The sequence below is a fragment of the Caenorhabditis elegans genome, chromosome X (assembly GCF_000002985.6).
Source record: "Caenorhabditis elegans chromosome X".
Classification (NCBI taxonomy): Eukaryota; Metazoa; Nematoda; class Chromadorea; order Rhabditida; family Rhabditidae; genus Caenorhabditis; species Caenorhabditis elegans.
The window spans coordinates 17,220,817-17,245,894 of record NC_003284.9 but is presented as its reverse complement, the minus strand read 5'-3'; the positions used below and the strand labels follow the sequence as shown (position 1 = coordinate 17,245,894).

At 35.7% G+C, this 25,078-nt stretch overlaps 6 protein-coding genes, 1 long non-coding RNA gene and 1 other non-coding gene across 8 annotated transcripts; 3 read left to right on the top strand and 5 right to left on the bottom strand.

Annotated features, from left to right (window-relative positions):
• Positions 1–1,076: 1,076 nt before the first annotated feature.
• On the bottom strand, positions 1,077–2,542 carry T25G12.13 (Rhodanese domain-containing protein). Its single transcript, NM_001270356.4, has 5 exons — positions 2,453–2,542; positions 2,313–2,401; positions 1,924–2,065; positions 1,450–1,879; positions 1,077–1,324 (listed from the first exon to the last, which is right to left on the bottom strand). The coding sequence occupies exons 1-5, from the start codon at positions 2,530–2,532 to the stop codon at positions 1,133–1,135; spliced, it is 933 nt and encodes a 310-aa protein (NP_001257285.1). The 5' UTR covers positions 2,533–2,542; the 3' UTR covers positions 1,077–1,132.
• Positions 2,543–2,606: 64 nt separating this feature from the next.
• Positions 2,607–2,627, bottom strand: 21ur-13122. The gene has a single exon (NR_072943.1).
• Positions 2,628–3,481: 854 nt separating this feature from the next.
• On the bottom strand, positions 3,482–5,547 carry linc-155. Its single transcript, NR_102258.1, has 2 exons — positions 5,447–5,547; positions 3,482–4,094 (listed from the first exon to the last, which is right to left on the bottom strand). It is a non-coding gene; the product is annotated as a long non-coding RNA linc-155 (long non-coding RNA).
• A 2,808-nt stretch (positions 5,548–8,355) lies between these two features.
• T25G12.11 (Calcium uniporter protein) lies at positions 8,356–8,607 on the top strand (the record flags this gene model as incomplete). The annotated part of the gene is made up of 1 exon (NM_001381182.1): positions 8,356–8,607. One exon carries the CDS (start codon positions 8,356–8,358, stop codon positions 8,605–8,607), a length of 252 nt encoding a protein of 83 aa, NP_001368075.1.
• A 1,449-nt stretch (positions 8,608–10,056) lies between these two features.
• Positions 10,057–15,170, top strand: dhs-30 (Rhodanese domain-containing protein). The gene is made up of 5 exons (NM_078392.7): positions 10,057–10,140; positions 10,187–10,275; positions 10,485–10,626; positions 10,676–11,105; positions 14,864–15,170. Exons 1-5 carry the CDS (start codon positions 10,058–10,060, stop codon positions 15,053–15,055), a joined length of 936 nt encoding a protein of 311 aa, NP_510793.2. The 5' UTR covers position 10,057; the 3' UTR covers positions 15,056–15,170.
• Positions 11,105–14,062, bottom strand: T25G12.3 (Salivary glue protein Sgs-3-like). Its single transcript, NM_078391.7, has 5 exons — positions 13,990–14,062; positions 13,112–13,209; positions 12,940–13,065; positions 11,659–11,860; positions 11,105–11,309 (listed from the first exon to the last, which is right to left on the bottom strand). The coding sequence occupies exons 1-5, from the start codon at positions 14,045–14,047 to the stop codon at positions 11,179–11,181; spliced, it is 615 nt and encodes a 204-aa protein (NP_510792.2). The 5' UTR covers positions 14,048–14,062; the 3' UTR covers positions 11,105–11,178.
• A 516-nt stretch (positions 15,171–15,686) lies between the features above and the next one.
• On the top strand, positions 15,687–20,698 carry T25G12.6 (VWFA domain-containing protein). Its single transcript, NM_078390.4, has 21 exons — positions 15,687–15,913; positions 15,958–16,106; positions 16,560–16,672; positions 16,806–16,876; positions 16,993–17,129; positions 17,191–17,564; positions 17,609–17,695; positions 17,748–17,854; positions 18,115–18,189; positions 18,238–18,465; positions 18,514–18,607; positions 18,656–18,739; positions 18,788–18,987; positions 19,206–19,362; positions 19,502–19,646; positions 19,690–19,763; positions 19,813–19,925; positions 19,971–20,054; positions 20,296–20,376; positions 20,425–20,485; positions 20,529–20,698. Exons 1-21 carry the CDS (start codon positions 15,846–15,848, stop codon positions 20,658–20,660), a joined length of 2,634 nt encoding a protein of 877 aa, NP_510791.3. The 5' UTR covers positions 15,687–15,845; the 3' UTR covers positions 20,661–20,698.
• Positions 20,699–21,429: 731 nt separating this feature from the next.
• On the bottom strand, positions 21,430–23,420 carry rab-6.2 (Ras-related protein rab-6.2). Its single transcript, NM_078389.7, has 6 exons — positions 23,356–23,420; positions 23,183–23,295; positions 23,025–23,130; positions 22,587–22,698; positions 21,841–21,995; positions 21,430–21,791 (listed from the first exon to the last, which is right to left on the bottom strand). The coding sequence occupies exons 1-6, from the start codon at positions 23,414–23,416 to the stop codon at positions 21,721–21,723; spliced, it is 618 nt and encodes a 205-aa protein (NP_510790.1). The 5' UTR covers positions 23,417–23,420; the 3' UTR covers positions 21,430–21,720.
• Positions 23,421–25,078: the final 1,658 nt, after the last annotated feature.

Sequence of the window (25,078 nt, the reverse complement as noted above, 5' to 3'; positions counted from 1 at the left end):
CCGTCCGATAAGTCTAGTCGATTCTAAAATAGAATTATTGTTACACAATTTGAGTAAAAAACTACTGAAACCCTATTGAAATGTTGCTTTTAGCTCACAAAAACAATGACTTACCTTGGTTAAAGATGACGGAATACCGGAGAAGGAGAAAAGACTGGGAAAAATAGAAACGACCGCTCACCAAGCAGTCTTGAAGGTAGAATGAGCAATTTTCTCACCGACCCTGTTGCAGGGCAAATAACGCTGCCACAGCGTCTCCCAGGAGGCAAGCCCCGCCTACTCTTCCATCAGGGTGTGCAGTTGGGCCGTCGTCTTCTTTCCCTTGTGCAACCTAATTTATCTAAAAACATTTTTGATAAAAGGATATAAGACAATAAAAAAATCAGTTTCGAACTGACTCTCCAAAATGGGAAAAATGGAAAACGAAGCATTGGGCAAATAACGATCTATAAAAATAGAGGTTCGTGTTTTTGACTAGTAAAAAAGGGTCTTCCGAAAAAAATCAAAAAACGTTCTGAGAATAAACATCTAAAAACAGTTATGAAGGAATTAGATCACAGTTAGTTTGCAATGCGCAATGCCTCAATGAGCACAATAGGCACCAGGGCTGGGACAAAAAAATGTTGGACCAAAAAACAAAAAACAAAAATGGAAGTTTTAGAAAAACCAAAAAACGAAAAAAACGAAAAAATTGAAATTTCCGAGAAACCAAAAAAAACCAAAAAAAAAACCAAAAAATTTGTAATGTTTAAGTTGATTTTTAATGGGGTTATTCAAGTTACCTATGTTGCAAAATGTAGCAAAACATATTTATGACGTCACAACTGTTTTAAAATACATTTATCTATAATGCATTTTAATACATAATAGTCTCGAGTCGAGACTCGACACGGCAAATTTTTTTTTTAGATTTTTTGGTTTTTTTGTCTCAAAAAATCGTTTTTTTTTTCGTCAAAATACCGAATAAAAAAAAACAAAAAAGTCACAGCCCCGGGAGTTCTGCCCAATTTCGTTTCCACCCCGCAGGCTAACTTAGATTATGGCAAACTTTTTTTTCAAATTGAAAGCAAATGTTGAAAACAAATATTTCATATTTTTAATGGTCAGACAAGTAAAATAAAACTCAAAATAATTACTCCTTCTTATTCTTTGGCGCCCATTGGTCTTTAGTGCCACGAGTGTACAAGGCATAATTAAGGAGAGTTGGCCAGAAATATCTGAGGAAAATTGCGAAGCGAGCACCAAATGGAGCCATGTCAAAGTCCGACACTCGATCACGGATTGCATCGGAAATCATGCGCGCAGAGTGTTCCGGTGAATATCCCTGCAATGAGTACAGTTCGAAGAATCTGTTAGAAAGAGTGAGAGTGAAAGAAGGCTATCTGGAAAAAGAAATGGACCAGTCAGACAGAGCAGCATCGGACAAATTATTGTCTCTTCGTTGCTTACTTTCTTTTGATTTTCATCCTCTACCCCAACAACTTTCCCATCGGTGTCCAAAGCTCTCGATCCAAAACCGGTGTTGATGTATCCAGCGGAGACCACCAAAATGTGCAGGTTCTTGTGCTCGGCGCGAAGACAATCAAAGTATCCTTGAAGTGCATGCTTACTAGCAGAATATGACCCTCTGTACGGAATTGCCACTTTTCCTTGAATGCTACTTGTGACAACTATGCATCCATCTGGACTCAACTTTGAGAGCAAAGACTGTGTGACTTGAACATGTCCGAAAAGGTTGGTCTCCATGGCTTTTCTGTGAATCGCCATTGTTGTGTCTTGGCAGGATCCGCGATTCGACATGCCTGCATTATTGATGAGAACGTCAACTTTTGGAATCTGGGCCCAAGGTGCTTTATCGGGATTGGTAATGTCAAAAAAGCTGGAAAATTAGTTATTGGCAAAAGTTAACTTTTGGAATCTTACTAGTAGGTTGGCTTGTTCTTGTTGAGAGGAAATGTTTTTGTAAGTTCCGCACAAATTTCTTTTAGTTTTTCCGTACTTCTAGCAAGTAGAATCACCTGAGCACCTCGTTTGTATAGCTCAAATGCAAGACTCTTTCCAAGACCTGAAATATGCAATAGAGTATTTCTCACGTAACTTATTTTCGAAATTTATGGTTGCATTGGTGAAATTTAAATATTTTTCAAGCGGAAAATTAACTACCGGTAAAGTTTTAATCTTTTTTAAGATAACGAATTTTTTGATTAATTTTCAAATGTTACTTTACAAGATACTGTGTTCCGAACAGGATTTGAGAATTTTTTCTGTTATGATTTACATTGTATGACGTTTTTTCAAAATATTTATAGTACCTGAACTGGCTCCTGTGATTACAACTATTTTGTTCTTGACATTCAGCTTTGACAAATTGTGAGCTCCTGGAATAGCTTTATTCAGCAGACTGTAAAACCTTTAATTAGGTGGTTTGTTGCATTGGCGTCCAGTAACTCACTTGTACGCTAAATAAAGACAAATAGTGACTACAAGGACTGGAGCGCAGTTTTTCAACACTTCTTGCAGGCTCCCTGACATTGTTCTGAAAAAACAATTTTTTTTTGAAAAAAAAAACTCAATTTGGAAATTTACAATTTCAAAAAAGAATCGAAGTTCAAAATTAAAACCAAACATTAAGGTTTTTTCAAAATAAAAATTGATAAAAATATAAAACGTGAAAATAAATTAAAGTGAGACTGTTGAAAAATGAGTTCAAAATGTTGATTAAATAGTGCGAAGACTGCACGCGATAACACATAAGCCTACTACAAACACATTGTGCTCCAACTATACGCACATTGTAGTCGCACATTGTGATTGAAAAGTATGGATAGGGTGATAATGAAGTTAAATTCTTGTAGTAATCTTCTAAAGTTAATGACGTAGTTCTAGACATTTTCTTTTCGTTTTTAAAAGTTTTTACCTTGAATTTGGCAGTAATCTTTCGCGCTCGTACGTGTAATGCCAGGAGATGGCTCACTTCACGGAACTCATTTTTCAACAGAATCACTTCATTTCTATCAACATGAAAAACGTATATGAAAAATTGTTCAAGTTGTATGCATATCTTATGAATTTTCATTAGTTATACTCAGTGCTAGGACTTTCCCGGTTTGTTTTATTATTTTGACGAAAAACTGTTTTTGGGACTAAAAAACCAAAAAAAATCCAGTGGTGTCGGAAAATTAAAAAAGTTTTGAAAAATTACATATATTACAATACATAAAGACGTGTATTTCAATGCAGTTGTGACGTCATAAATGTGTTTTAATACACTTTGCAACATTACTTGAATAAACCCATCAAAAATTAACTGGAGCATCAAAGATTTGGTTTTTTTTTGGTTTTTCGAAAATTTCAATTTTTGTTTTTTCTTTGTTTTTTGGTTCCAGCCCAATCTGCAAGAGGTTTTCCAATTTGAATGAAAAATGTTTTTTAAGGGAAATTTTTTAACATGAAATCAATGTCTTTAAAAAAAATAAATTTAAAAAAAAATTATATATTTGAATTATTTTTGTTTCTAATATATTGTTTTTCACTGAAAAAATTTGAAATTCGAACACTAAAAAGTTGGCGAAGATTAACTGGAATTGTCTTTATTTGTTTACATCATATGTATTGAGCCAATTGAAATGTTCGGGTATGATAATCATTATTTGAAAAATGTAGTCATATACAAATTGGAGAACGCTATTGTTTTTTATCTTTTTTTGCGCTTCAATCTTAGCTATCAAATCATCATTTTCTGCTTGAAAATTACTTATTTCTGCTTTCAAGTCATTCAGTTTTTTTTTCATAAAATGCGCACACTTCTATCCGGAGCCTGAGTTCTCAAATAAAAATTATTAACCAACCCTAGCTCAACCTATAAGTTTTTACATTTTTTTCAGACAAATCTTCTGAGTTTTCTTCAATTGTGGAAGGTGATATGGTCCAGTCATTCCAGGCTCCCCTCCAAAACATGATTGAAAAAACATCAAAGATGTCCATCATTTGCTGCTTTGCTTCCTCCTCTAATGGGGTTATTCAAGTAATGTAGCAAAATGTATTTAAATACATTTGTGACGTTACAAATGTATTTAAATACATGTTTTTATTTACTTGAATACATGTGTGACGTAATTTTTCTACACTTTTTAATTTTCCGACACTACTTGAATAACCCCATAAAAGCTGATAAAAGTTATTTTTAGTCAATGAGATTTAACAAACAAAATTAAAACTAAACGACTAAACCAAAAAACAAATTCCGGTGTTTTTATTCTATTCTTCAAGTTTTTTTAAAATCATCGATAGTTTGGCTGCAAATTTGAGAACAGATAGATTGTTTTTCGAATACGTTTAAGAAATGTTTATGATTAAAACTTACTCGTATTCATAAATCTACCAATAAGCACACTAGAGTTAAAACTATTTGAGGAATTAAAAAATTGCGTGTGCAAGATGCAGTGTCATTCAATACTCTGTTCCTCTGTTTTCTCATTACTTTATTTCAAAAAAAGGAGACAAAAGTTATATTTATTTTTGTTACCGAAAGAATATTTTTCCATCTTCTTCTTGAATAGTGCAGTACATTAATCACAGCTCCCCCTTATTTTCTTACTCCGGAAAGGAGATTGTGATTTTCTCATCTTCTCTCTTTTATTTTCCAAAAAGTTGAACATCTGTTGACAATGAGAGTTTCACTTTTCGCACTACCTGTGTTTTTGATTTTCTTTAACTTCACTTCTTCGACTATATTTCGTGCAAATGGAACAATTAATTGCAAACTTGATCAGTATTGGTGTTATTACATTTCCATGGTTGAAGCTGATTATGAGGGGCTTGGGTAAGTGATGAAAACTAAGAGTTAGTAACGACAAGCCTATCAATATCAACCATATCGGACACCGTTCAAAAAAATTTATTTTTACGATTTTTGTCATTTCTTTAGGTAATCAAAAACTTTATACACCCCTAGGTAATATATCATTAATTGAATACATTCATGTAATAACGTCCTCATACACAGCGTATTGATAGAGCAATATCGGTTGAAAGTGCCAAAAATGCTTGAAAAAATAACGTTTTTTTTTTTAATTTGAACGGTGCTAACTCCTGAAACGTAAAAGGTATAAAAAATTGATCAACTACAATATTGTAAGAAATCTGAAAATGCAAATTAAACCTAAGTTTGAGGAAGATTGAAAAAAACCTCTTTATTATTGGCTAAAGAAAAATTATAACAGTTGTGCAATGTTTATATAATTTTTTTTGATTTTTCTAAATGAATTTTGAAAAAAGGACGCATCCCATAATAGCACTTGATTTCGTTTAACAACGATATTTATTAGTGTTTTTTGTTCTTTATTTTTGTATGAGTTAGAAAGTTAAAATTGAATTTCTATTTACATCATACAGGGAAAAAAATATAATCCGAAAATCTTTGTAAAAGTATGAAAATAAACTAAACGTTTCTAAAAACAATAGAGGCGACGATTTCATTGCCGATCAGTTTTTCAACTGCACTACCGACAACTTATCCACTTTTGAGATGGAAGGAGAAGAGAGTGGTGACGGTTTCTTCAATGTTAGTTTATTTTATTTCGTGTGACTAGAAGCTGTGAACAATTTTTTCCTAGGACTTTTACGAAATAGCTTTGATACTGAACCACAACTGCTCAACTTTCTCGCCTATTGTGAACACCCCAATTCGGCAGATTCTTCGCCCAATTGAATCCGTGCCAGTAACTGATGAGTAAGCTTTATAAATTCAGTGAAATATTGTATCCTTTTTTTCAGAGAAAAACTCATAAATTGGAATGTTGACGCAGCCAACGAAGGAATGATTAAGGGAGACCAGTTGGTACATCTTAAATAATTTTCATGTTTGTAGAAAACTCTGTACAAATTGCTTTTTCAATGCTACAGTGCGCCTCACTGTCATAGAATATCTCTCTATTTGAAGAGTTTAGGACATTTACCAACATTTTCATTTAAAAAAAAAACTAATATTGACATAAAATTCAACTTTTCAAATAAGCTACCCTGGAATTTTCAATAATTTTGTACGAATAAAAAAACATTAAGTTCTTTAGATTAAAAATTATTTTTAATCGTGTAATTTGGTTAATTGTGTGATTCTGTTTTGTTTCGTTTTAGTATTTACATTATTACATTATAAAACGTGAACTTATTTTTTTGTAATTTCAGGCTTAGCATTGTTGTTTTCTAAGCCTCAAATTAAAATAGTATTAAAAAACAAACCTTTACGTGTGAATTTAAATCAAAATATTGAGTGTTATAAAATTGAAAAACATTTTGGGGGGCAGAAATCGGAAAAGTACCCTATATTTTATTTATTATTTGACAATCCTTTTATACTCAAATATTTTTTGGTTTTTTACCAATACCGTCAGCGGAGAAGGTTTTTATCATGCTATCTGTTCTGTTCTGTTAAGCTGTGGCTGTCCGTAAGATATGGGCAGCGGTCAAAGTCATCAGTGTCATTACAACCTTGTACAAGAGGCAAGAGACGACAGAACAACTGAACCCTCTGGTGGAACAAAAGGCGGGGCTTGCCCTCGGGGGAAGACGCTGTGGCAGCGGTGTTTGTCCTGTATGAGTGTTAGTGAAGGTATTGCTCATTCTGGCCTTTTCGACTGCTTGGTGAGCGGTAGTTTCTATTTTTCTCCATTTTATTCCCCGTCTATATTATGGCAGTGTTTTTCGGATGTTTTTGCCACTAATTTTATTTTGAATCGAGGTAAGTCGTTGTTTTTTTTTGGAACGAAATGCAATTGGAAACGTTTAAGCCTATTGGAAAAATAAGTTCTTCAGGCTGGAATCCAGCAGTTGAATTCGAGATTCCGAAAAAAAACTGATCGTCTTGTGCATACTGCGCTAAAAAGCATTTTTATGACAGTTGCAGAGTTATTCAAGACCCTGTCAGTCTTTTCTGTGCACTGCGTTTTCTGTGCACTGTGCAGTGTGAACATTCAACGCCAATTCAAATCATCCTCGTTCTCTGTCGCCAGCCAATCGTACTTGATTTGACAAAATGGGTGAATTTGTGAGTTTTTCTTTCGTTTTTATTGAAATAATCAAATATTTGCAGTATACCGAGTCAAACTCGACTGTGTGTGCTGCCTGCCCAGAGCTAAGTACCTGTGTTGTGGATCTCTTTGTGTACATTGATCACATTGATCAAGACCTCTGCAAACTGATGGAGGGAATCCAAATAGACGGAGTTCAAATTGAATTAAAGAAGCTAGAAGAATCAGCATGTCGACAAGAAGACATGCTCCAAAAAATCAATGTGAACATAGAGAGATCCCAAAAGATGGGATCTCAAAATGAAATGGATGCCCAAAAGATGGGCACTCAAAAGATGAGTGACGAGAATAGCAAAAGAAAATTCGGTGTCCAAAGGATGGACACCGGATTGTCAAAAGTCGAAGCCTTGAAGCAACATATGAAGAACTACTTCGAACGAACAAATCAGGATCATCAAGAAGGATGCTCGAGCAACTTCTCCAGCAAGAGATCATATGAGGACAAAAATGATGTACAAAGGACTTGGAAGCGTCCGAGAAGGGATTATGCAACAAGAGACTGCGGAAGATACCAATGTTCATTCTGCCCTCGCACACACCCTTCGAATATGTGCGGACAAATCAAGGCTACAGATGAAAGGAAAGCATTTGTCAACTTCCGCCAATTGTGCAAAAGCTGTTTGCAAAAACCATGCCGCCAAAGACTGCATGCATCATGCTACTACTGTCAATCAATGGACCATCATACAGCACTTTGTGATGTACCGGATACCTAAATTCTCGCTCTCGGGGGAGTGTACAGAACTCTCTGTACTCTCTCTTGATTCTTCAATTATTATTATTCATATCTTTGTAATGTTTTTCTACAGTAAGCCACATTATTGTATTACACACCCCCACACATTCATCCACTTGATTGTTTATATTACCATCTCTCTCCTTCCCGCCATCACATAACTCCGCCCCCTGACCTCGAGGCAGCAGATGCCCAACCTTTTTTTCCTTACCTTTACCATTACGAATCTTACAGTTGCGAGTGCAAGTGACCCTTGCACAGACTGAGCATTTTCCCCCTCTTTTCTTCTGCATTCCCATCTCCCATTTTCTCCCCTTTTTTCCCAATTTGCTATTATCTTGTATTTTCTTTATATTACTCAATAAACTACTAATCACACAATCCACTGAATTTGCCTCCAACACACTTTGATCAGTATTCGTGCATGCTTGCCATCCCGGTAGAGGATTTTTCCAAGGTTGGTTTTTATACGTTGAAAATGAGAAAAAATAAGTGTACTTAAAAACATGGAAAAGTTTTTCAGAGTGCTTCATGGCAATTGCTCTCCAAATAATCATCATGATGATTATCACGTGCTTTCTGATTCACTCCGCATACACCATCGGTCGTGCTCTCATCCCACCCATGGTGACCCGACTTCGACGCATCCGCAGCCGCCGCTATTACTTCAACAAGGATATAGCCCGTTCGCTAGACCGCTCGATGGAGGAACGATTTGGAATCGCCCGCGTAATTTCTGATTCTGTGCCGGCACCGGAGCCGATCTGGATCAATTACAAATGATTCGTGGCGTCTAAATCCATCTTCCCTGCGGAGATGCTGCCAGCGTAAGCATCGTAGTTTCTGACATTAATAAACTATTTTTTCAGAGATATGCAGCGGCTCGGCTAGACCAGCTCTTCACGCACCCATACGCTCAACCCTCCAAGTAATATTTGCAAAATTTGCCGATCAATTTTCCAATATCTCCCTCATTTTTGAATCCCCTTAATTTATGTACTTCAAGGCCTAGCCTGTAACCCATGCCTGTGTTTTTCACTCGTTGTTGTTAGAAATATAATTTCCATTATGTACCCACCGCCACAGTGCTTTTGTTACCCCGTTCAATTTTTTACTTTCCGCGGCTGATTTTTCATTGTGGCTTGGAGAAATAAATTACCAACTAAATTATCAAAGTACCAATTGGTCTCCCTTAATCATTCCTCCGTTGGCTGCGTATTATTTGTTTGCTGTGACGGACAGTCCTGAAAACACCTATTGTCACTAATGGTAACCACAATTGTTAAAAAAAATTCTAGGTGGTGCTATAGACGCTTCAATAGAAGTTGGGCAATTGCTCTGCTTCATTTTGACTTATTTTTCCTAGTTTTAGAGATATTATCATAAATTTGAAGATCTTGTATTATTTTACAACATTTCCTATCGAACCGCATGAATCATTTTCCAAAAAAAGATTTTGAAAAACATCACATCTCTAAGTAAGAGGGAAAAAAGTTGAGCACACTGTAGTTATACCAATTAATTTGAAACTATTTCGCACATTTTTATTGCTCTAAATATAAAGCACCCAACGCACTGCTGCTCCCCTCAATATCACCAAAAAAACAAACGCGCTCCGTGGAACACCCACCACACCATCTCCTGTTGTTGCTCTCTGGCGGGAAACCTTGCCCCTCTTGTTTACGTGTGTGTGTGTGGTCAGAGAACACACAATTCATTTTGTTTGTGTTGATTTCGATTTTCTACCTCGTGCCATTTACTTTTTTCTCTTCACTTTTTGTATTTTTCTATTTTTTTTGTAGCTTTCTAGATATATTCACTTTTTTGCATTGTAAATTGATTTATTGCATAAAAAACGCAAAAACAAAAGTTGAATACACCAAATGCGAAAGAAAAATCTATGAATTTTTATTATTCTGTTCAGAAAGTAATTGAGAAATTTTTTTTTGAAATTCTGAAAAAAAAAACATAAATCAATTCCAAAGTCCAACGCAACGTTTTTATATTGTTATTTTTAGTTTCAGTTTCTGTTCTTTCCAGCGCTTCGAAAAACAGAAAACATTGCCAACAACAACAAAAGGCCTCTCTTTGTGCATCTGCGTCTCATCAGTTTTCCCCATTTCTCACAGACTAAGATACATTGTACCTTGAAAGCGCTTATCATGTTGCACGTTTTTTTCTAACCTTCGCACTTTTTTCCCATTAGCATTTTCAGAAACGTTTTTTTTTCAGAATGGTGCCGGTAAAACTGCAAGAGATGTTGAAAGAGTGGGCTCCAGCCCTGGTGGTCCCACTCTCACTATATGTAGCCTACAAGTGAGTTGATTGGTGTCAAAAAATACACATCAAATACTTTTTGCAGACTGCTGAATAGGATTATTCCTGGAGCTCACAACTTGCCAAAATTGGACGTTAAGAACAAAGTCGTTGTGATCACCGGAGCCAGTTCAGGTGAGCCAAGTTTATTACAAAATGTGAAAATAATAAAAACAATAAAGAGATTTTATAGTTTTAATGAATTCTTAAAAATAAAAAAGGAAAATTCTGTATGAAAACTGTTCGACAGTTGGCAATAACAGGACAATCAACTTCAGATTTTGAAAAAAACAATATTTTTAACCTAGGAATTCAAAAGAATACGAAATTTTTTTTCATTTCAGGCCTCGGAAAAAGTCTTGCATTCGAGCTTTACAAACGCGGTGCCCAGGTGATCCTTCTTGCGAGAAGCACAGAAAAGCTCAAGGAGATCTGCGAGGAGCTCAAGGAAACCTTCCCGCTCAACCAGAACGAGCCGATTTACTAGTAAGCATTGTTTTCTTACACTCTCTTTTATAAACTCTATCATTTTCAGCTACTTCGACATCACCGATTCAGAGCAAGCACCGTGGGCTGAGATCCCACGAGTCGACATTCTCATCAACAACGCCGGCATGTCAAATCGCGGATCATGCCAGGATACAACTATGGAAATTCACAGACAAGCCATGGAGACCAACTACTTTGGACATGTGCATGTCACCCAAGCTTTACTCTCAAAGTTGAGCCCAGATGGTTGTATTGTTGTCACAAGTAGCATTCAAGGAAAAGTGGCAATTCCGTACAGAGGATCATATGGAGCCAGTAAACATGCACTTCAAGGATACTTTGATTGTCTTCGCGCCGAGCACAAGAACCTGCACATTTTGGTGGTCTCCGCTGGATACATCAACACTGGTTTTGGATCGAGAGCTTTGGATCCCTCTGGAAAAGTTGTTGGAGTGGAGGATGAGAATCAAAAGAAGGTAGTAAAACATTTTATATACAAAATAAGCGGGGAGTATATTTAAAACAATGAGTAATGAAAAAAAAAGACGATTAGACTTTGTGGCTTCTTCTTCTAGAGCTAGCCTTTGACTTTTTAAAACTGCTTCGCTTGGATGTCAGCTTTGACTTTACGGGTTTCGCTGGTGGAACTGGAGTCACCAGGGCTCTTTTTGAAGAAGAACCTGAATTTCAAATCATATCATTAAAACTTATAAGTTGCTATGTACCATGTTTAATCAAAGCAATTTAACACCATGAATGTACCAGACAAAATTATTTTTATTTGAAAAAAAAACGAAGAAGTAACTTGTCGATAATTTTTTCTAGACATTGCTCTCGTATCACTTAGAAATGTCCAAAATACTCCACTTGAGGTACTTATTTACATAGTTAAAGTCCATATTTCCAAAACGAATAAAAATAAATTATATCCAAAATAATAATTTAGTCAATAATTGAGGCTTCTATTTTCTATTGCATTATAAAAGCACAAATGTAATTGATATTTTTTTCATCCACTATCCAACTTACGCTTCTTTGCTGGCTGCTTCTTGGACAATACTGGAAGTGGCTTCTTAGTGACTACAATTGGTCGAACGGTTGAACTAATAATAGTATTGATAGTAGTAGTAGCAATTGCTGTAGTTGGCTGTGCGGTTGTTGTGGTAGTGGTTGAGACAACAATAGACGGTTTAGCTGAAGTGGTGCCAATAAGACCGTTGCCTCCCCATCCCTGAAACGATCATGTTGAACATGATGGTTATGAGATTCTTAATTGAACTGTTTACCAGCATATACACGTGATTCATCAAGGATTCTTACAAGGAAAGGAAGTCAATCTAGTATCGGACTTTAAATTGAGACGTATGTCATTTGAAAGCTTATGTTTAGACTAGATCACCACAAAAATTTCAGCGGCGGAACTCAACTCTGAACCCCTGAAATCGCCATCTGAAAGTGTTCCAGTGCATTTTTTCGCTGAATTCTAGGTCAAGGAAATGGCCTTAAAAGTGGTTCTGAGCGATTAGAAATTGTTTTTGGGAGTTTTTAGGGTCTAACAAACAATGTGGGAGCTTTTTGGAAATTTTTATTTTTTTGAAAAAAATCTGAAATTTTTTCGATCCATTGGACACCAAATTTTTGGTCAAAAAAATTTTTTTTTGAAAACATTCCAAAACTATTTTTTTGTATCCGGGCATGCAAAAAGCTACATATTTCTTCGAATTGAGCCTTTTTACAAAATTTTACAATTTTTTACAAAGGGCCCGATCGCAGTTTTAAAAAAAAAATTATTTCCACTGAAAGAATCGAACACGAGACCTTTATTTCATTATTCCAAGCGTTTACCATTCGGCCATCAACCGTTGTTTTTTATTGTTTTCAATGTTTGTAACCATTTTATAAAGATTGAAAATCATTTTTTGTATAAGTAAAATGAATAAGTACGAAATAGTATTGAAAACTAGGAGGGCGCAGAGAAAAATTTTCAGATGGCGATTTCAGGGGTTCAGAGTTGAGTTCCGCCGCTGAAATTTTTGTGGTGATCTAGTCTAAACATAAGCTTTCAAATGACATACGTCTCAATTTAAAGTCCGATACTAGATTGACTTCCTTTCCTTGTTAGTAGGTAGAAATGTACATTTAAAATCGTGTTTCCCATAACTACCCACCTATTTACTTTTTTACGTTTTAAGTTCAACGCTATTAAAAAACTAACAAGACAACTGAGGGACGATTCAGGTTTCTAACTAGATATTTGAAATAATTATGTAGCTCTCTCTTTGAGTTTTTGTGGTTAGATTGCTCACTCACCAACTGCTGCTCATTTGTGTTTCTAGGATCATTCCAATCAGGCCCAACTGGCCAGTTTGCCGGGTTTGGCATTGGAAAGTTGCCTTGTTCCTTGTCGGGGTCCGGAATGAACTCTACAGTTGTTGTCTGAAAATTTTTCGTTTTTACTTGGGTATCACAGTTTGGAAAGAACTGTTGTCGGGGGAGTTGTAGGCTGGAACAGTTGGAACGGTCTCTGGTTGAAGAAATTGTTGAATGGCTGATTGAAGGGTTGGTTGAAGAAGAATTGCGCTAAACGGTAGGAATGTGGATTTTGGGAAACAAAAATATTTTAAACTTGTATTTGCATATTTGTAAAGCACTATTTCACTCGATTGATTCTCACAAGCAGATGCGATTCTATTTTGAACTAGTGAAAACATTGAGTTTTATGAGTTTTAGAAATTATTTCGTGGGCCATTTTCAAGAAAATTTTTTGAATCAGGAAAATTTGCTCACAGAAATTTGGGAGAAACCAATAAAATTCTATGTTTTTTTGAATGTTTGACATAGAGTCGTAGCTTCCTACAAGACGCACTAGCCACTTAAAAACTATATTAACAATACAATTTCACATTTTGAAGTACAGACATGTATTAATTTCATTAAATAAAAACACCCAATACTGGTCTCCTGTATACAGGCAAATCGTTTAACTAACTAACAATTTTGTAATAAAGCAAAAATAGATTTTTTTAAACCTCACTCTTTCATTCATATGCAGTTCATTTCACTGTTTTGAGAGCACATAGTCCAGATGTATTAAGTGTTTTCTTACAATTTGCGATTGGTGCATTCCAAAAACTTACGCTGCCAACAAAAATGTCAATTTACATATGATATACATATGAGTATATGAGTATACATACATATGAGTATACATATGAGTAATCAAAATGATATACGTACAATTGATATAAATACGTCGAAAGTTTTCAAAGGATTATGCTAATAAATAATATAGTACTTCAGGTTTAAGAATTGCGTTCAAACTGTTTTTATAATTATGTTCGGTTACTGTATGATACTTACCATTAGCAATGGTTCCAAGTACAGCAACCAAAAATAGCAATCGACATGAGACAGGCATGTTTCGGAAACCTGAGATGATGGGAATGAATGACCAAAACTTTACTTGAAATAGGTCTGCCCCTCGCCCCCTCCCCCCCACTTTCTCGAGACTCACCTTGGTAATTGAATAGACACTGTTACACTGTGAACGGTTTTTTCCTTTTTGGAAAATATATGCGCAACGAGGCTGAGAGGTTGAATGAAGAGGGTTGATTTGAAAAATGAGAAAAGTGGGAGAGGTCATTTGGTTAACCTCACGAAAATGTTTGATTCTGAATAATAAGATTGTTATCGCCGGCAAGGAGTCAAAGGACATTGCTTTGAAAAACCACTAGTTACACGTAGGGCCTATGCACTTTGGAAAAGCTAAAATTTACATCTCGGCAAATGGTGGCAACAGTTTTACAATCTTTGAAGGATATCCTTTTGAATGAAATCCTCAGCCGCGTCTGATACAGGTTTGCCAAAAACCCACTGTAAAAAGTTGCCGTTTCAAAAATTCGCAGGCTTTGGAATTGTCTTAGGTTCTGAACGTCAACGGCTCAGTAATTTATTCACACGTTAACTTTGTTCTTTTGGAATATATATCTAAATGAGAAAAGAATTGAAATAGTATTGAAAAAAAATTCACGTGTGAATTTGAATTGAAATATTCAGTGTTATAAAATTGAAAAACATTTTTGGGGGGGGGGGGGGGGGGGGGGAGAAATCGGAAAAGTACCATAGCTTTTTTTCGGGGGCTTTATCAGTGAACCCTTGATTTTTACATAACAAAAAGCTTGTTTCGTTTCATTTTTGTGCAGGTTAAAAAAGAACAACGTTTTCACATTTGCAGGGCTACACACCGGAACACTGTGCCCGCATGATTTCCGATGCGATTCGCGATCGAAAAACCGACTTTGACATGGCTCCATTTGATGCTCGTATTGCAGTCTTCCTCAGATACTTTTGGCCAACTCTTCTCAACTATGCTCTCTACATTCGTGGTACTAAGGACCAATGGGCCCCGAAGAACAAGAAGGAGTGATTATTTTGTGATATTTTTTGTTTTTTTTTTCAACTCAGAAAGCCATATTTATTCGATTCAGATGGGAGTTTTACTGTGTAGCGTTGCTTTTGTGTACATGAAGAGTTTATTTTCAAAAAAATTATGTGTTGATAAAAATTATGTGTTCATATTTATTCTGAAAAAGATTTTCCAAAAAATTCTAACTTGAACCATTAATTTTTTGTTTTCAAGTTTTTCTTTGGCAGTAAGAATTTAAAACAGTCTCAATAAGTTTGGGTAAAAAATATATCTACATGAAAATGAAGTATGTAAATAAAGTTACCGTAGAAATTTTGTTTAAGATATTATTGCAATTCTAACACACTGAATTGTCGCTCAAAAAATCCAGAAATGTAAATTTTGAAAATTTGTTTCAAATGATCGCTTGTTTTGTTTTTCTGATCTTTACTACTCTATTTCAGTAGTTGCGCACGTAATTTCCGGCAAATTGACGACACCCTCACTCCACTCTTTACCTCAATATCGCAAAGATTCACAATTCTGTTAGAGTTTTAAATATGAGAACTCTCTTTACCCCAATAATTAAAACGTTTTCAGTTTGAAACCATCTCACGACATATATAATTGAAACTGATAAGAACGCCGCACTAATCGAATTGCCAATCCGCTGAAAAATGATAAACGTAATAGTTTAATCCGCCTGTGCAGGTAAATTTTTCTAACCGGCAATTGAACAGTTCTTGTTCGGGCTTACACTCATTAGTTGATACATACTTTGTTATTTTTGTAATTTGAGTAAAAACTTCCAATGGCACGGGGAGACGGTGACGATGCGAGTTATGTGTCACCAGGGGTTCCACACAGAAATGTTAAGTGGTGAGTGAAATTCGTTAAATTCTTAAAATCAATCTACATTCCAGGTACCTACTAGAAGACACTGACAATAGAGTTAAATGGTTCACTATTTTACTTTTGCTGATTTCGATTGGTATGCTGATTGCGGGAAGTGTCATGCTAGGAATTGGAATTTCAAAGAATAACAGCGCACATCCAGCTCCAACTCCACCAGGTAACCGATTATGAAACTGTAAATTTGACTGGAATTGGAGCAATGGGAAATTATATTTGGAAACTGAAATTGTCAGGAGAGTAAATCAAAGATGGCATTATCTATACCTCTAAGTATCTGAAAATTTACCTCTGGATAAAAAACACTTTTTGCCACCATCGCCATTAAGTGCGAAGAACTCAATTTTTCCGTTTTAATCGAAATCGTTTTTAACCAATTTACCACTTAAAGTAGCGCCGGTTAAAAATTGCATTATAATACGCCTACTAGAATGACCAAATATTGTAGTAAAACTTTGTTTTTTTGGTTAAATTTTACATGATTTTTGAACATTTGAAAAATCTCAGTTTTTGCCACTTTTTCGGAAGTTATCTGTTAACAATTCCCTAAACAGTTTCTCCTCTGGCGCTGCTCCACCTTCAAATATTTATGTTTAAAACTCTATTTTTCCAGTCAGCACCCAAGCATCCGGCTACACTATGTTTTTATCTGTTCAGACTAGATCTGTTCCTTATTCTGCAGTGGTTCGAAATTACGCGGGGAGTGTCAAGAACTTAACTGATCAGGTAATGCTTTGTTATCAGACTGATATTTTCTGTTAAAGAATACACATTATCAGAAAAATGTTGATACCTTGTTGGCTGGAATAGCTCACTTCCGGTGGGTGGATGTATGTTTAACAAAGAAATATTGTTCCAGATGCAACAAGTTATCTCATCAAGCAGCTCCGCGAGCAGTGATGATGTGCAACCAACAGTGCCAATTACAATGTAAGTATATAAATTCAAACCAAGCTTAAAACCTTATGATTTTTAAAAATAACTTACTAGTTTTACAGTTCATAATTTTTGCAAAACCAAATGAAAACTTCATTTTTTAATTTCAGACTTGGCATTTCAAATGCGGGTCAATGGGCTGACGTCATGTATGCATTGTCTTATACCACATCAAACAAGCCACAGCTAAATGACATTCAGCAAAAAGTTTCAGCTTCTCCAAATTTCGCAATGATTTCTGCTACAGGTTAGAAGTTTGTTTTCTATCGAAAAGGAAACAAATTGAAAACAAAAGTAATTATTTTCAGACCAAACCCCTCCAACTCTTTCTCAAATGACCTGCCGATCCGTTTCCGATTCAACGTTGATTACTACCTCCGGACCATCTGGGACAACCGTTACTGTTCCAACCACTCCGTGTGCCAGTGTGCCTACGGGACCAACAAAAACACCAGTGACTGTACCAACATCAACAGGTTCAGTGTCAAGGGAAACCAAATCCCCTGTAACAGCTAATCCGGGAAGTACTGTGTCTACATCTTTATCTAGTAAACCAGTCACCGTCGTAACTCAGTCGCCAAGATCAACTACGACTCCATTTGTAAAAACTCCATATAGTAAAGATGTTATTATTCTCCTGGACAATTCAAATGCAATGAAATCTTTTACCAATTTTAATTTGGTAAGATATGCTGAGTAGCGCTGGAAATTTCTAATAATTTTCAGGTCAAATCATGGATTGTAAAGACACTATTACCATTGTGGTTGATTGATAGAGAAGACGTACAGGTTGCATTTGCCACGTATGCAGCTGTCAGTTTAATTTTTGAAATTTTTTCATCAAAGCTCTATGGCTGTGTTTTAGAACGATTTCAATACACTTCTTGATTTTGACGAGGCCAGCGAGGAAGAGGTGGCAAGTGTGATTTCTGCTCAGATGTACTCAGGGAAGCATAATTCGAGCATAACATAGTAAGTTTTTTTTCTTGGTTTTATGAATAAAACTAACACTGAGCAAAATTATTTTCTGAGGGATAGGTTTTTGAGGGACGTGGGCTTTTGCTTGAGCATACTCCAAAATGGTTGTTGGAATTGAAATTTCAAATTTCAACAAGCCTCAGTACTATTAATATTGTCCTCTATAATTTTATTGATAGATTATGTTTAAAACAACGAGAAAATGCACTGTTCTGTAAATACGAAATATTCTTGTATAGAAATATTATTTTCAGCGGTATTCGAGCTGCGGGTGACATACATGGCCTTCGTCCGGTTAATCAATCCGTTATACTACTATCGGCATCTGAGTAACTTGACTTTCATTTTATTGTCAAAAAAATTTCTTTACCATTCAGAGACCTCACTGACATTGAATCCGCTACCCAATATGCTTACATCCTCAGCGCTCTACCTAAACAACTTATCACTATCACACTGAACTCCAGCGGAAAACAACTGGGATTACTTTCGACCAATCAAAATATGTTCTTCGGAGTTCCAGATTATAATTTGACTACAACGATTGCTCAACAACTTACTCAGTACATGTTTGTAACGCTTACACCGACTACCCAAACACCAACGTAAAGACTTTTTAATATAGAGACAGCAATGGTTTGATTAAGTTTCAGCACAACTTCTGTTCCAGATAACACTTGCAATACCGATGTGACAATTTTGATGGATAACAACAACGACGTGGGAAGTGCCATGGAGTTTCAGAATGTAAGGTTCACTAATCACAAAGCCATTGGATAATGAATATGTTTCCAGCAATGCCGAACTATTGCAAAGCTGATCAAAACCTGGCCAATTTCTCCGAAACTAATGGAAGGAGAAGCTATTGTTTATTCTACGGTAACAAACTGTAAACTTCGAAATCCAAGATTAAAGTATGACTTTCAGACCGATGGTGGCCAAATAGTGGAAAACCCTTTTTCCTACCAGTCCGCTTCCGCATTTGCCAACGAAGTTATGGCATTCGACGATTACTACTTTGCAGCTTCCCCGCCAAGTCTCACAGCCTCGCTGCAATATGTCTCGCAGAACTTGGGCAGACGTAGACAAAGCCGACAGCAAGCAACTATTGTTTTTACTTATTCCAGGTAATTCAATGTTTTTTTTTATTTTCTAAGGGTGTTTTAATGTTACATCAAAAGATGTTACTGTGTTTACGTTATGAAAAAAAATTTGAACATCACACCAGTCTTGTTTTGTTTTGATTATGGTAAATCCATTAGATGGTCATTTTAAAGTGACGTAACAAAAAACACCTTTTTTGCACATTTTGTCACTCTAAAGTTATGCGTCACATATTTTACAGTAGTTACTCTGATGTTCAAACCGCCATCGAATATGTGACTCAAATTGGAGGGAACTTGATCATTGTAGCCGTTGGAGGTGCCGATCAAACCGTTTTGAAGCAACTTACTGGAAATGTGGTCTATACGAAAACATTGACAACAGATATTTTCGATCAGGTAATTTAATAAAAAGCTTGTCAAAAACTTTATATGCATAAATCTAAAGAGTACGAAGTTTTTTTTCCATTCGAAATTTTTCACTAACACCTAGCTACTTATTTTCAAAAATATTATCAATAACTATTATTTTTTTCAGATAAACAGTCTTCTCTGCACGCCATCTACAAAATCCCCGCCAATCACTCCCACAACAATCGTTTCAACTAGTGGTGCCACGTCATCAGCAGCTCAAACAACTGTAGCGGTTACAACTACTCAGATTATGCCAAGTACTACTTCGAGTCAGTTTTTATTTAGTTTTTTGTTCAAATGTAATGTTTCAAGTGCCAAATCCATGCCACGATTGTTCTCCAAAAACATCCAATATCCTCCTCTTGTTCGAAGCATATGGGACAGCTGTGAGTTTTTTCTTTTAATTTTGTTTTACTATTTATGAAAACTTTTCAGCTTTCAAATCAGAAAAAATTAGCTGAAACTGATCTTATCGCCACGTGGAATCATTTCGAAAGAACATCAGTAATGGGATTTAATACACTGGTGAAGAACCTGGACCCCATCAAGTAAATTTACAATTTTGAGTTGTGAGCGTACAGAATAAATTTTAGTTTTGGTGACTTGCAAACCAAAGATGAGTTTGTCAGCATTGTTGATAGCTTCACACCGTTCAAGGATCAGCCGAGTATTGTTTCGTGAGTTTTTGGCAAAAAAATTACAGTTAAAGTGTAAAAAACGTTTTAAAAAATTGAGTTAACATGCGTGGTGCAGTACAAAGGTTTGAAAACGTTTTTCAAAGTAGCTTAGATCTCCGCCTCAAAGGTAGTTTCAATTAATTAAAATTTGAGCGCCCACAATTCAGAATTTATTGACAAATATGCTATCATCACAAGATTAAGGAAAAAAAACATAATCAAATACTCTAGCTTCTTTTAGGGCATTCAATATGGCTGTCAACCGCGCCAACCCGCTAAAATCCTTTGGAAAGATGAACTCCGTAATCTTCACTTCTGGGGCGTATGTTTCCAAAATGAAGTTTTCTTGAAAATTTTTTCACTTTTTCAGAACACCTGCTGAAATCACTGCATCACTGATGAATTCACAAACTTTGCGACAGAATGGAAAAGTAAGACACAAAAATGTGAAATTTCCATCTGCTAGTTTTTCAGGTGATCATTGTGGGGCTTCAACTTCCGGACGCTACACACCTGGACACGCTTTGTGATGTTCTCCTGAAATGGGATGATTTAACAAATACAGAAACTATCAGCACTCAAATTAACCAAGCACTGAGTAGATAAATTTTTGAAAGGGAGGATTGAAATAAATTAAATTTGTTATTTCTTTGAAATAGTAGGCATATGAGTTTAATTTGAAAAAATAACGGTTTAAATTAAAACCGTTAAGTGACGATACCTTTCACGGAGTTGTATCTTTCGTACGGGTATAGTTTTGCGTATAAATTTTGCATAAATGAACTACAATTTACGTCACTAAAATGTACAAGTACTTTTGCCCGTTTTCGTGTCGTCGTACCGATATTTTCCGCACGGCATTGAGCGGAACAAATTTTAAGAAATTTTAACAATCTTGAACTGAAACAACTGAATTGGAATCTGGAACTTGTAGCTATTTAACTGAAAGACTTTTTTTTTTTAAACATCTGAAATTATTCCAAAATGGGCTAGTTTCATCAAAAATCTACAATGTGCAAACGACGATTTTTGAACAACATTATGAATTTTTTGTCTTTATTTCCACCAACTTCACTTCAACGTTTCACATATATCTTTCCGGGCCAAATATGTTGCTCTTCCTCATTGTGTTGCTTTTCAGGATAGCAGCTCATTCTTAACCGAAAAGCACAAAGTCAATATTTGATTAAAACTGCGTTGCTTTTCGTCTTTTCTTCCACCTCCCCATCATTTTTCGTGATCTACTGCTGCTAGTCTAACACCAAAAGCGGAGAAGATTTATTCGAGAACAGAGATGTTGGGAGAGTAAAAATGAAAACAAAAAAAAATCATTATCACACTTAAAATTAGCCAAGCAAAAATAAGAAGCAAAAAATTTAAAATAATAATAATTTATTATGTTACAAAGAAAATTACACATGTTTACCATCGCATAAGTTAATAGAGAAGAAGCCATTCAGAGTTCATTCACACAGAAAAAATCGATAATGTTTTTGGGGAATTTTAAGATATCAAAACTTACTGGCGATAGCGCTTTTAAGGGGGATAATTAATATTTCTTCATGACAAAACCATTACGGGGGCGGAGGATGCTTTAAATAAATTATGCGTTGAGATTGGAGTATCACAACCTTTTTTTGACATTTTGCTCAGGAATACAAAGAGATTAGCACCAGCACGATCCCTCGTCGGTGACAATTTGACGCTGACGGATTGGGTCCATCGTGACCACATTTGCTGAAAAAAATCATGGCTTTTTGAAGTTAAAAAGGTTTTTAAAACTTACGTGGCTCCACTGGGTCGTCCTTGATGATTCCTGGTAGGGCTCCGGCGATACGACGGAAAAGCTGCTTCACATTGTAGCCGGCCTTGGCAGAAGTCTCGATGAACATCACATTAAGCTCCTTGGCCTTTCTCTCTCCTTCGTCGGTGGTGACTTGCCTGAACAAAATATGTAAGTCTTATGTCAGTTACAAATTAATAGACCTGGAGCATTACACATTGAGTTTATTAGTTAGGTTAACAGGTTTCAGAAAAAGATAGTTCAGCTAAGACCACGCAAGATCAGCTCGAAACAGGCCAGCGCAAGGTAAGTTTAGCTTGAACTAATTCTGTTTAGAATGCGCATTTTTAGCCTAATGTAACGTAGATTTTGCTCAGGAAAAATCAAATTATGGGAGATTCAGCTTATGTAGCTTATGTAGTAGGTTCAACTGAATTGTGTTTAAGGATGAGCTGGAGATAGAGAGCTTGGGCTTGAAAAGCGTAGGCTCTGATTATAAAAAATAAACTTGAGGTAGGTCCAGTTGAAGCTAGTTCAAGTTAGTGCAGATCCAATTTATGTTAACGTAATTTCAGTTAAAGCTATTTCCTATCTCCAAACAATATCTTTAGAGAAGGTTTTAAGCTAGCCAAGATTTCATACTGAAAGTTATGCCGATTAAAACTTCAGCCTGGAGCTACTTAAATGCATATTCCGCCGTTTCCACTACACAATTTAATTGAATTTTTAGCGGAAACTCTCATTCGAACCTCTTATCGGAAAGATCGGTCTTGTTGCCGACCAACATGATGATTACATCACTTCCACGCTCAGTACGGACGTCGTCAATCCACTTGGAAGTTTGATGGAAAGAGTTGGAGTCTGCAAAAAAGTTGGGGTTAAATGAAGCTTTTTTGTCGTTACCGAGAGTTTTTTCATTGCCCACCCTAGTTCAAAATCAAGATTAAACAAAAAATAATGGTTTCCTTTTGGATTCTAACTTTTCTATCAATATAAATTGTTTTTTGAGCTTCTCTTCTTGCTAGAAGCTTTTCGCATTAGAGCTGCCAGTGACTATTGTAGTATTAAACCAATATAGTTATTATAGTTACTACTATATACACTACTATAGTTAAAAAATTTCTCCCAGAGGATCCAGTGTGAAGCTTTACAGCATGAAACATCAGAAAAACTTCTTCCAAACTTACTGGTGATGTCATAAACCACAACAGCAACTGTAGAATCACGGATGTAGGATGGGATGAGTGAGCGGAAACGTTCCTGTCCAGCGGTGTCCCAAAGTTGAAGACGAACCTGAAATTACGGATTTTGAAATCATTTCTTTACGCAAAAACTGATTTCTTACGGTTCGGTCCTCCAAGTACATGGTCTTACTCAGGAAGTCGATTCCGATGGTGGCCTGGTAGGTGTTGTCGAAGGAGTCGTACATGAAGCGAGTGATTAGGGAGGTTTTTCCGACTGAAATTTAGAAACTTGAGAATTCAATATCTACGGTAGAATTTCAATCAAAATACTCACCACTTTGTTCCCCGAGGAACACAAGCTTGAATTTCTTCAACGGATTACCAAAGTCCGACATTTTTCTGTAATTTTTCTAAAATTAAATCAAGTTTTATTTTAAAAAAATTATAAATGAAACTTCTCGCAAGAGGAACACGAACACGAGACAAAATAACGGAAGAGATGTGGTCACTGCCACGCAGGGACAAAAATCGATAGGAGAACGGGTGTAAGGCACGGAAAAGAGGAGAAATGCAACATTTGGGCCGCATCTGTGTCTCTTTTTCTCATCGATTGTCTCTCCTCGCTTTACGAACAACTGAGCAGTAGAAAACGAAAAAAAAAGGAGACGAAAATGAGAAATTTGAAGCGAAACGAGCTAAAACTGATGAATTTAAACCGTAAAAGGTTTATGAAAACGGAAATATGCTATGCAGTGAACACTTTCCCCCTCTCAGCCGGTCAACCACGTAGCGATATGCAGGGGCAGAGACTCAGGCGAAAGGGGTTTCCCGTCGAGACCCGACCCCTCGGCCGCTCGTAAATCCACACCTGCGCACTGCGCACTGACCATAACAACACGTTTAGATGAGGGAGTTTTGTTTGTTTTTTGAATAGAGGTCAACTTAACGTTTCGGAATTTTGATTTTTGTTCAATAACTTCAAACAAATCTGAAACTGCAGCTCAGAAGTTTAATTTCTATTAATTCTTAACAATTTGTTTGCCTGATCTGTTATTAAATACAAAAATTATTTTAAAAAATAATTTTAAAAAAAGAGGGTTTTAAAAGAAAAAAGTACACAGTTAAAAATCGAAATATTTAATACTAATACTGAATTTTTTTCCAAAACAAAGATTTATTTTTTTAACTTCAATTTTTGCAGACTTAAATAAAAAACGTAGTTTTATCAGTGTTTCAAATATGCAGCTGTCACAAAAGCAGCGCAAACGAGTCATTTTTTGAATTAACATGAAAAGTTGTACATTTGAAAATTTTAGTTCAGAATTCAGAATAATCCGAACTATAGAAACTAAAAGTCTCGGAACTTTTGGAATAATTTTCGGCAAACAATCGTAAAACAATATTCAAATGGATAGCTAATTTTAAAATGAACTCTTCACAGAAAATATGTGTTCTTAAAAAATTTGTTTCATAAATAATAATATTAAAACTCTAATTAGTAACTTCAATTCGCTATAGCTGTGCCATGAACTTTGGAAAATGTGCCTAATCCATTTTTAGCAATCTAAACAAGTCTAAAGGAAAATTATTTAAAGAAAACAGACGTAAAAATTAAAAAAAAACACTTCAAAACATTTATGACTTTTTTTTGGTTTACTTTCAAGCATTTTAATCACCGTTTTAAATAGCTAATTTCCACTGAAGGAGACCAAATGAGTCATAATTTGATATAAATGCGTAGGAGGCATTTTCGTGATTGGTTTTATTATGTTTTAACTTGAATTGCAAAAAAAATGAAAACGATACTTGAATCGTCATTAGATTCATGTCCAAACTCTGGGAAATGTCTAAACAAAATTCAAACAGTGAGATTCAGACTAGGGACGAGAGGCTCTTCCGTTCGGCAAATTTTTTTGTCTGCCTCCTTCCTAAAACCCCCATCTTGCCACACACACGCGTTTTCGGTGTTCAAAAAATGTTCAAAAAATGTCCGAAAAATGTGTAATACAACTTTGAACGTTTATATCTCGGCTCTCACGGAACCGATTTTTGAAATT